At 53.2% G+C, this 9995-nt stretch overlaps 2 protein-coding genes across 2 annotated transcripts; one reads left to right on the top strand and one right to left on the bottom strand.

Annotated features, from left to right (window-relative positions):
• Positions 1 to 478: 478 nt before the first annotated feature.
• Positions 479 to 3240, bottom strand: ISCA2 (iron-sulfur cluster assembly 2). The gene is made up of 5 exons (XM_062576170.1): positions 3162 to 3240; positions 2649 to 2766; positions 1648 to 1795; positions 1445 to 1560; positions 479 to 1360 (listed from the first exon to the last, which is right to left on the bottom strand). Exons 1-5 carry the CDS (start codon positions 3238 to 3240, stop codon positions 1186 to 1188), a joined length of 636 nt encoding a protein of 211 aa, XP_062432154.1. The 3' UTR covers positions 479 to 1185.
• A 4367-nt stretch (positions 3241 to 7607) lies between these two features.
• Positions 7608 to 9980, top strand: NPC2 (NPC intracellular cholesterol transporter 2). Its single transcript, XM_062577426.1, has 4 exons — positions 7608 to 7734; positions 7953 to 8060; positions 8354 to 8526; positions 9171 to 9980. The coding sequence occupies exons 1-4, from the start codon at positions 7656 to 7658 to the stop codon at positions 9255 to 9257; spliced, it is 447 nt and encodes a 148-aa protein (XP_062433410.1). The 5' UTR covers positions 7608 to 7655; the 3' UTR covers positions 9258 to 9980.
• The last annotated feature ends 15 nt before the right edge of the window (positions 9981 to 9995 follow it).

Raw genomic sequence — 9995 nt, 5'->3', positions numbered from 1 at the left:
TTTAAAAGACATCTAGTGGCAGATAAACTACAGAAAACAAGAAATTGAAAAGGATGTTATTTTGAAACATCTAGGCTTCCCATTCTATGGGAGGTTCAGAAAGGAGAAAAGAAAGGAGGTTCACTTTTTCATAAAACTAGACACAGGGTGGGGCTTTGGGGCAGAGAATAGATTAAATGATGAAGCAAAGTTTGAAAGTGATTCTCAGACAGCTAACTCAAAATGACAGTGCAAAACAGGCCTTGAGGAGCTTCAAGTAGTACCTCAGATCCTCCCCTGCATGCTCCACCTACACTCGCCTTCCTCCTGGCAAGAGAAGACAGCAGACACTATGAAACCTGAGAATTTGTATGACTTTTGAAATTCCAAGTCAGGCTTAGGAACAGCCTAAAATAGCAATGGGGGTGGGAGGGGAATGAAGGAATTGTGTTACACATGCACTTTTTGAGGGGTTAAAAAAAGCACTATTCTTCCTACCTCAGTCTTCTAATTTTGTTTATTTATAACAAATAAAAGCATTCATCCTAGGGACCGAAAGAACAGCAAAACCTCTGCATACTCCTGGGAGCCAGACAAACCTGCTGTGTGTTAAGAGATTCAGTGAAATAGCCAGCAAACCCACAGCAAGTTGAAAAGTGGAAAGCCAGCAACACTGGGAGGTCTAAGGGACAGATACTCAGCGGCCCGTCAGTTCAAAAAAAAAAAAAAAAAAAAAAAAAAAAAAAAAAGCTAAGTTGCAAACCCCAGAAGAACATGAATTCATGAATTCTAACCCTGTGTAGAAATGCATGAACAATACCAAACATGTTTGAAGACTTTTAAGACTTTTTTTTTTTCTTTCCTCCAAGAGCTTTCAATAAACACACATATATACAGGCAGCTCTTGCAGAGACAGGTGATTCCACACTCAGGACAGGGTAGGAGAGTTGGCACCACCTGGCAGGTGGTTCACAAGGCACAGAAGATGCTCCTGTGTGCATGCTCACAGCTACTTCATGTTTCTGAACGGGAGGCCACGAGGTCTTTGAGATAAGCTCAGGGCAGATGCACACAGCTGGAGTTATCTGCAGCAGCCTGTCTTACATGGTGAGGGGGATGAGGAGCAGCTAGGAAAAGAACAAGCAAAACCCCTCCAGGGGCTGCCAGGGAGGGTCTGCAGAGAGCGTCCATCCACAGCAAGTCCGGTCAGAATTTGACAGAGAAAGAAGTCCCACAGGAGCAACCCTTGTCGGCCTGGGGGTTGCTCACCACCTGGAAGGAGCTGCGAATCAGCTCCTGGCTGAAGTCCACCATGGAGCCTTTCACGAAGGCCAGGCTGTCCACGTCCACGACCACGCGGGCACCACCTTGCTCAAACACCCTGCGGAGAAGCAGCACGTTCAAACCGCCCACGGCGCCGCCTTCCCGCCGCACGCGCCCCTTCCCGCCGCCCGCTCCTCCTTGCCTGTCGTCGGGATGGATAACCGTGTCCAGGGAAAACTTGTACTGGAAGCCGGAGCAGCCGCCTCCTTCCACCTGCAGCCGCAGGAACTCGGGGCCCTCGGCGACCTCCAGCAGCCTCTACAAGGCGGGAGAGGCGGGTGGCGGCGCCGCGCCCCAGCAGGGCCCAGCAGGGCCCAGCAGGGCCCCGCTCGCCCCCGCCGCTACCTTCACGCAGCTGGCGCTGAGGTAGACGCGTCCCTCGTCGGGCTCGGCCCGCTGCCCCGGCCGTGACGGGGAGGCCGAGGAGGCGGCGGAGGCCCGGCCGGGGCTGCCGGGCAGCGCTGTCCCTCGGCGCGGCGGAGCCGGGCAGCAGCTGCCTCGGGAGAGGAGGGCAAGGCCGAGCCTTAGTAGGCGCCGCCGCCGCCCTCCCGCCCCGTTCACCCCCCTCCCCGCGCCGCGCTACCTCGCCCGGCCCCGCCACAGCCGCCATAACCGCGCCGCCGCCATCGCGCCGCCGCTGCGCCCGCCCCCGCACGGCTATTGGCTGCGCGCCGCCGCTGTGCCCGCCCCCGCACGGCTATTGGCTGCGCGCCGCCACGGCCTCTTCCGGCGCCGCCGCCATGACAGCTAGCGAGGCGGAAGCGCGGCACGGGCGGCCGTCGCTAGGCAACGCGCGGCGGGCGGGAGGCCTGGAGGCCCGCGCGAGGGGAGGCCGGGCCGGTGCTGAAAACCCAGCGAGAGCGCTGAAATCCAGCCCCGAACCGCTGCTGCTTTGCCCACGTTCGCGCGCAGCGCGGGCTGTTGCGTGGGCTCAGCTCGTGCCTTCCGCCTTCATCCTCTGCTGTGCTTTAGGGCAGCCCCCTCCCGCCTTTACCCGTCCCAGGCAACGAGCAGCTCAAACCCAGCCTGATTTTGACATCGCCGTGCCAGCGTGCTCAGGGTGCTTGGGGAAGAGGCCACGGCACAACACAAAATTCCCGTTCGTCCTTGAAAGCGTTTGCTTTCAAAACTAGCAACGCTCATGAAAGAAAAATAGCTTAGTAAATAATACAGAGGTTTTCAACAGTGTGTTTGCACTGGAATTAGCTGTTACGATTATTTATACTGAGCAGCACCCATCAACCCTGATATAGATCAAGATCCTCTTACAGGGGGAATTACACAAACAGAAGAACAAACACAGGGCCTGGTCTGAAGGATTTTTCAGGATTTTTCCTGATACTGACCTTTCTGTTTTGTTTTCTCTTATCAGGCAGGGTCTAAGCCCAGAAATCCCCGCAGAGGTCAGTTTTCCTTTAGATGAGTATTTGCGACTCTGATACGGCAAACGCAGACGTGCACGTGCTTCGTTTTATGCCTGCCGCCGCAACCCCACCTTGCCCCCGCCTCTTGCTTCTCTGAGAACAGGGTAGGGCAGATCTGGATTCCTCATCTCGGCTCTGGGGGGGGGTCTAAGGCTCATTTCTCAGACATGATCCACGTGGTTTCACCTTTTTTTCTGGGTACAGAGTCTGCACACATCAGTGCCTCAAACCTCTCAAGCCCCCAGCTGCTCATATCCTCTCCCTCATATTCTAAATTCTGTAGGTGTTTGATGGCTTTTCATTAACTCTTCAGGGTCAAAATAGAAAGTAAGCAGGGAACTCAAGCTTAATAAAAGGTTATGTGTTTTGTTAAAGATATTTTTCGTCCTGAAAAACTTGCAACTAGAGATTTACGGTGGATGAATCTTCTCTTACCTGGCTGAGTCCGGAACTTGGCTGGCAGCCTTAAGCTGGCAGCTATACTGGCTTTCGCTCTCTTAAGCCTGACTTGCATGTGACAGTGGTCTGGCCTGTTCCTCAAAGTGCTCACATTTAAAAGAGTCTTTATCTCTTACTTGCTCATGCTTTCTGCTGGAGGAATTCCAGGCAGCAATCCTGCCCCCCACCTTTTACTCAGGTTGGTGGAGTCACACGGTAGCATGACTGAGGAAAAACAGTCATCCCAGCGTGAGGGAGTCATTTAAAGTCAGCAGACCTAGGGACTCTGACTCCTGGCTTTCTCATACACATCCGTCTGAGCAAAGCCCTATCTAGACCAGGCTGACCTCCCCTCAGCCCAGCAAAACAAAGTAGGTGCTTAAATCCAAGATGAGAGCTACTTTACAAAACTGTTGCCATTAACCGCAGAGTGGCACTTTGATGCAGAGACCTCTAGTCTCCCGTAAGTATTTCTTTTGGCACGTGCATAGATATTAAGCACACGGTTAAGTGACCACAGTAGTAAGCACATAGTTTCATCTTACATATATAACTCCTAAAAGGCTCATTGCCACAGTTCAGTGGTGAACATGGCTGCCAGGCGGAGAAGGAGGCAGTAGAAGAAATACAGCCGTGTGTGTTTGCTTTATTTATGCCACCTTGAAGAGGTAAATACAGACTGCCCTTGGCAGTTTACTTGCTCTTGTTTGTGGGTTATAACAGCGTTATAGTGAAACTATTAAAGTATCACAGGCAGGGTCCCAGAGGAGCTGCTGTTAATCCACTTACCTGCAACACTCGATGAATCCTCAAACCAGGCACGTTGGAATACTTGATATATTAAGAACATGTCTGGGGGGATTCTTAAGTTATTATCTAAGTGGTGTGCCAAAAGCAAATACCTTTGGAGGAGTGAATCAAGAATCCTGGGAGAAGAGGGGGAAGAATCGTGCCCACCTTCCGTATCACAGACCTTCATTCTCTCTCCTCCAGAGCACGTTAGAGTCATCACCAGTGCTGCAGCTCCTGTGTGGTGACTGCATTTACTGGAAACAAGTGTTGGGGGGTTGATATAGCCCCCCGAATAAAGACTTTCTAATTACTTTCAGTTTTAATAGGGTTATGTACCAGAAATGTGATGAAGTGCCTTTGAGGCATTCCCGGATGTTGCTCAGATAGTTACTGCAGACTGAGAATGAGAAAGAGGACAGCTAGCCTCACTTAGAACTAATTTAGTGTAATTAATAATTCACCACTCTGATGAGTCACTCAGGTGCTGGGGGGAAATTTTCGGAGTGGCTGGTAGAGGTGGGTGTAGCTAAGGAGAAAAGCTATTTCTTTGTTCCTCTGTTATTAATGGCCGTTTTTTCCTTCTGCTGGCCCTGTAGTGTGGTGGCGCTTTTCTCTCGCTGGAGTTAGTCTGTTTTCTTCCTTCCCAAACTGTGACTTTGTGGTCTTGTGGTTCCTGATAGCGTCATGTAATTTGACTTCTGGGTTTGGTCTGTGGGCTTTATGCTTGGGGAGTTTCTTTAGCTCTGTTTCAGCTCACCATATTGAAGAAATTTGTCTCTGTGTTGAAAATTCGGAAGATACTTTGATCTCTTCTTGCTTTGTGCATGTTTAAAGCATCTTGTACCCGTAGCAGTGAAAAACTGAGCTTACTTCAGTGATACAGAAACAGGTGATAATCCCTGGCACAGAGTTGAGGGTAAAGGGTGGTTTGTGACCTGTTTAGATGTGAATTCTGATGGCCTGCAGCAAAAGGAGTAGTGTTCTGGCTGAAATAGCAGTAGAAACCGATTAGTCCCTGGATGTGGGTTTTAGTGAGAACACGACTTCTGTATTCAGTGCTGCTGGAGTGCCTGCAGATTTATCTGTTTACTGAGCTGCAAACACAAGGCTCTTAGCGGGATTTAGATTCGCTGGGTTTAACTAGCTCATAAAGTGGAACCTTAGACTTTTGCCTCATGTAATAGAGTTGGCTGGATTATGGAAATGAAGAACTTCAGTATCAGTCTTCTTGCTGGAGTGAATTTATCCGGTAGCTTTCTTAACTGCTGCTTCTGATATTTCTGCACCTTATCATAAGCTCCCCGTGATGTCGGTAATGTAGGAGGAGTTCTGCCTGCCTGTCTGTCTACAAAATGATACCAGCCTAATGGTGAATTGAATCTTTCTGAAGTATGTTGTAGTGAGAAGATCTGAGGTGACCTGGAAGCCCTTGTATCAAGGTTTAAAGGGCAATACTCCTGACGGCAGATCTGTTAGACATATGATGCTTATGCTGCCCTGGGGAATTTAAGCTTTAGTGCCGTACCACAAAACTGGGATGGTGCTAACATGTGATACAGGCTAAAAATCTTGGGCAGAGGCTACTTCTTTCTTGCATAAAGGCTTTGTCTGTATTTGTATTAATTTGTGCTTATTGGGCTTTTTATTAATCCAGTTCTGGGGGGACACAAACATGTCTGAACTGACTGGACTTTGCTCCCAACAGCCAAATAAGCAGCTTTCCTGACCGTCTGTAAGGACTGAAGGAAGGCCTTTCAAAGGATGTCAGTTCTCATGCATGAAGAAGAGATGTTTGAAGTATATGAAGTATACTCTGTGGGTTTAATATGCAGATTAGCTCCAGTGGGGCCCTTTGGTGTTTTGGATAGGGCTGCTGTAGGTGTTCTGGTCTGCTTGGAGGAGTCCTCTGTAAGCTGAATGTCTATTAACATTATATATATAGATATATGTAAAGTCCTACTCTGCTTTGTGAAGGAGGGGCTGCCCTTCTCCTGAAGGGCTAACTGCTCCATGGAAATATCTTCTAGAATGAGTCTCTGTTTCACTGAAGCTTTGGGCATTTCTGATCTGCTACATTTTATGGGAAAACTGTGCAAAGCGTGGGGGGCTTTACCTCTGAGTCACTTGGCTGTGTAGATGGAGCTGAGTAGGCAGACACCTTAGTGGGACAGAGGTCTGAAAAGGGGAAGGCTGCGTCAGCGCTGGTTCATGCCACATTCCTACCACATCAGCGCTCACGTGCCTTTATCTCTGCTATGTTCCTGACATGACCCTGTCAAGCCAATGCTTGCTAGTACATGAAACTGGTGAAGAGCTTTAAACTTTAGCTTGGATCAAACATTTTCCTAAGTGTCCTGAATGTTCTCTGTTTTGTTTCAGTGTCGATAGCACAAAGCTGTGAGTCTCCGTCACAACTTGGAGAAATGGGACTAACTTGTATGCAGTCCATGAAATGCAACAACCGCAACAATTGCTTAGCAGAAGTAATTCTTGGCACTCAGGTTAGAGACAGCTTTCAACATGCAGAATATCAGATACAGAATAGCTGATAAATGAGGCTACAGGCCAGCTTACTAAGCTAGTTTCTCTTTGGTTTCCCCTCCTTGCTGGAGGAACTTCAAGAGCTCTTCCCAGTCCATGGCATTTGCTGTCTGTGAATATGTTCTCCATCTGCTGCTTCCCTCCCTTCTAGTACTGAGTTCTTCAGGATAACCCAGGAGCAAAGATTTTCAGTAGTAACTCTCTAATAGAGCTTTTTTGTACAGGCACTGTACTTTCAGTGCAGACCTTACACCGCAGCAATTCCTTTGGCAACGGCAAGGCAGGCCGCAGGAGATCGGCTGGCCTGCCTTCCCCTTTCCCGGAGCGCAGCCTTGCTCCTGCCTCCGCCTGCCCTGCCTCTGGTGCTTGCCAGGTGCCTCCCTTTCCCATGCTGTGCGCCCACTTGCTATGCTGGCTGCGCCTTCCATGGGGGGTTTTATGGGATGGAGAAAGGGCTCTTCCCCTGCCTGGCTTCATGGCCTGATCCTCCCACCCCACGCGATGGAGAGCAGGATGTATCCAGATCCACGCTGCTGTTGGCAGTGGATCCCCAAAATGCAGTCCTCTAGAGCCGCAGAGCTCTGGGGTCCGCGGGTCCGACCTGCCTTCGGGAGCTGTCCCGTCCCCTGCACAAGCGCTCCCACGTCTCGATTTCCGCAGCCCATCGCTGCTCCCGCCAGCAGGAATTCTGTCTGAAGCACGTTACCCCGCGCCGAACTGCTGTTTGCAACCTAAGCGCCTGGAACCGCCAACGACCGGCGGTGCGCAACCCTCCCGCGGCGCCAGCACGCGGGCTCCTGCCGCGCCGCCTTTCCCCGGCCGGGCGGGGCTGGAGCGGCGGTGAGGGGCGCCGCAGCCGGGCGGCCCCTACCGGCGGAGCCCCGCCCCCGGGCCCGCCAGGCCCCGCCCCCCAGGTCGGCCCCGCCCCCGGCCCGCCAGGCCCCGCCCCTTAGCTCGGCATCCGAGCCCGCCAGGCTCCGCCCCCAGATCGGCCCCGCCCCCGTCCCACCGGGCCCCGCCCCCTAGCTCTGCCACCCGGGCCGGCCAGGCCCCGCCCCCGGCTCGGCCCCGCCCCCGGGCGGGGCGGGCGCGGCCGCGCGCTCATGTGACGCCGCGGAGCCGCCGCCGCTGCCGCCGCCAGTGACCGTCGCCGCCGCCATGGTGCCGCCGGCGCTCGCGCTGCTCCTGGCGCTCGCCGCCGCCGCCCTGGCCGAGCCCCTCCGCTTCCTGGACTGCGGTGAGGGCCGCGGCGCGGCGCTGGGGGCTCGGCCCTGGCCGCCGCCGGCCCGCCTCGGGCGGGGGGGGGGGGGCGTGCGGCCTGCTGGGGCAGGGGCAGAGGCAGAGGCAGGTCGGCGGCTGCCTCCCCTCCGAGAGGGGCCTGTGGGGCCGGGGGGGCCCCGCTGGGCCGGCGGCTGCCGCCCCCTTGACGCGAGGGGTCTTTGCTCTTCCGCGCAGGTTCCAAGGACGGCAGCATCCAAGAAGTGAACGTGAGCCCGTGCCCCACGCAGCCCTGCCAGCTCCACAAGGGCACGGCCTACAGCATCAACGTCACCTTCTCCAGCAGTACGAGCCTCCCGCCTCGGCGCTCGGGGTGGAACTGCTCGTGCCGCGCTCTGAGGCGGGCCGGGGCCGGCAGAGAGGCGGTGGTGCCTTTTGTGCCTGAGTCTAAGCGTTTGGGGAGGATCGGGGAAGGGGCTTTGGGTGGGAAGACGTAGCTGAAGGAGGAAGAGCGTTGCTTGTGTTCCGTGCAATCCCCAGGCAAGCCGGGGGGGGGGTGGGGGGGAATATCTTGGGGTATGATAACTAGAAATGGGTTCCCTGCTCTGGTGTTACTCATGCTTCTCCATATTCTGCAGAGATTGAGAGCCAGGGCAGCAAAGCAAAGGTGTATGGGGAGATGCTGCATGTGGACATACCCTTTCCCATTCCTGAGCCTGATGGATGCAAGTCTGGGATCCAGTGCCCCATTCAGAAGGGCCATTCCTACAGCTACCTGAATAAACTCCCTGTGAAGAGCGAGTACCCTAGTGTAAGTAAGCAGCAGGCTGATCAATTCCTCTGAGCTACCACCCTTCCTGGGGCAGTCCCACAGCCTGCCTCTAAGGAAGGAGCCCTTATCCTGTGGCAGTGGGGAGGAGGCTAGAAGAACCCCCAGACTTTCTGGAGTCACTTCTGCTTGAGTATAGCTCCCCATCTCTAGTTCCTGTTTTGGGACAGACCCAGCAGAAGCAGCCTGGTCCAGCTGCTGTGAATTTGCTCCAGCTGCCCAGGCATCTGTCCTTCTGTACGCTGCTTGTGTGCTGCCTCTCTGCAGAGCCTGTTACTTCTAACTAAACACTCAGCTTTGGGGGTGTGCAGCTTCAGGATGCAGTTCGGCTGGCAGGCTGCAGGTTTCTTCCCCTCCCCACTTATCTAGAGAGTGAGGATCCCAGTGCAGAGCATGCAAGTCTCCTGTGTTGCATGCAGAACCCTCCATTTGTGTAAGATACTCCAGGAACTGCTGCCTGAGCATGACCCGCCTACTGCATCTGGGGCAAGGCCTGGTTCTGCTCTGTCCTTTCCACACAGAGCTCCTAGGGCCTCTTTCTTGTTCCATAAACTAAGTGAACTCACCCTGTGCCCTTTCCTTTCTGAACACATTCACTTCCCTGTTCTCTTTTCTCTCTGTTCCAGATTAAGCTGATTGTGAAGTGGGAGCTAGTAGATGACCAGGACCAGATGTTGTTCTGTTGGAAGATACCAGTGCAGATCACCAGCTGAGGAACCCTGTGGTTAGCAGGGCTTGGGGAGAAACAGAGAAGACGACACAGACCAAATTCTTTTATGTAATAAGCATTTCTTACTGCATCCTTGAGAGATCTACAGCCTCTGAGCAGCCCCTACTGTGTTCCTGCAAGGTCAGCAGTGGGCAGAGGGCTCTTAACCCTGTTAGAGCCCTCTGGGGTATTCTGACAACGCAGGGGGAGCCATCTGCTGCTGTTGGCAGGTGTGACAGAACATTAGGGCATTGCCTCCAAGTGCTCTGTGGAGGTGCTTTATTTGCTTGAAACAGAGCTCGCTCTCCCTTCAGAAAAGGAATTTCTCTCTGCAATGAAACTGCCTAGTATCTGAGCTGCTACCTGGTAATCCTTCAGTGCCTCTTGTAGAATGCTGGCTGCATCCATCCTCCTCCATTTCTCCTGCTCTGTTGTGACCAGGGTGCTTTTGGGACACTCATCTGTCATCCATATGGCTAAAGGAGAGGGAAGAAGAGGAGGCTTTCCCTGAGCTGGCAATGTAGTCTGTTCTGGGCCCTGCTGGAGCCAGCAGATCTGCAGCTGGGAAAACTTTCTTTTGGTGGATGTAAAGCCAAATGGCATTCACTGTCTCTGCAGGGATGATTCTTTCTCTAACAAATGGTTTGCACTACCTGCTAACTTGGAGCTGCTGGGGGCTCCATAACCTATTTTTATAGCTTTCCTTTTAATAAAGGCTAAACAAAAACTGCCTGAGTTGTCT

The sequence above is a fragment of the Rhea pennata genome, chromosome 5 (assembly GCF_028389875.1).
Source record: "Rhea pennata isolate bPtePen1 chromosome 5, bPtePen1.pri, whole genome shotgun sequence".
NCBI lineage: Eukaryota > Metazoa > Chordata > Aves > Rheiformes > Rheidae > Rhea > Rhea pennata.
Note: the sequence above shows the minus strand (reverse complement) of the source record. Positions and strands in the feature narration are given on the sequence as shown.

Excerpts from the sequence above, each read along its gene's own strand:
- ISCA2 (XM_062576170.1), bottom strand. The coding sequence starts at position 3,240 with ATGCAAGTCAGGCTTAAGAGAGCGAAAGCCAGTATAGCTGCCAGCTTA. Across the intron at positions 2,767-3,161 it reads CAAGTTCCGGACTCAGCCAG|CACGTGCACGTCTGCGTTTG; the intron begins GTAAGAGAAGAT and ends CATAAAACGAAG. Across the intron at positions 1,561-1,647 it reads TCAGCGCCAGCTGCGTGAAG|AGGCTGCTGGAGGTCGCCGA; the intron begins GTAGCGGCGGGG and ends CCCGCCTTGTAG.
- NPC2 (XM_062577426.1), top strand. The coding sequence starts at position 7,656 with ATGGTGCCGCCGGCGCTCGCGCTGCTCCTGGCGCTCGCCGCCGCCGCC. Across the intron at positions 8,061-8,353 it reads CAACGTCACCTTCTCCAGCA|AGATTGAGAGCCAGGGCAGC; the intron begins GTACGAGCCTCC and ends CATATTCTGCAG. Across the intron at positions 8,527-9,170 it reads TGAAGAGCGAGTACCCTAGT|ATTAAGCTGATTGTGAAGTG; the intron begins GTAAGTAAGCAG and ends TCTCTGTTCCAG.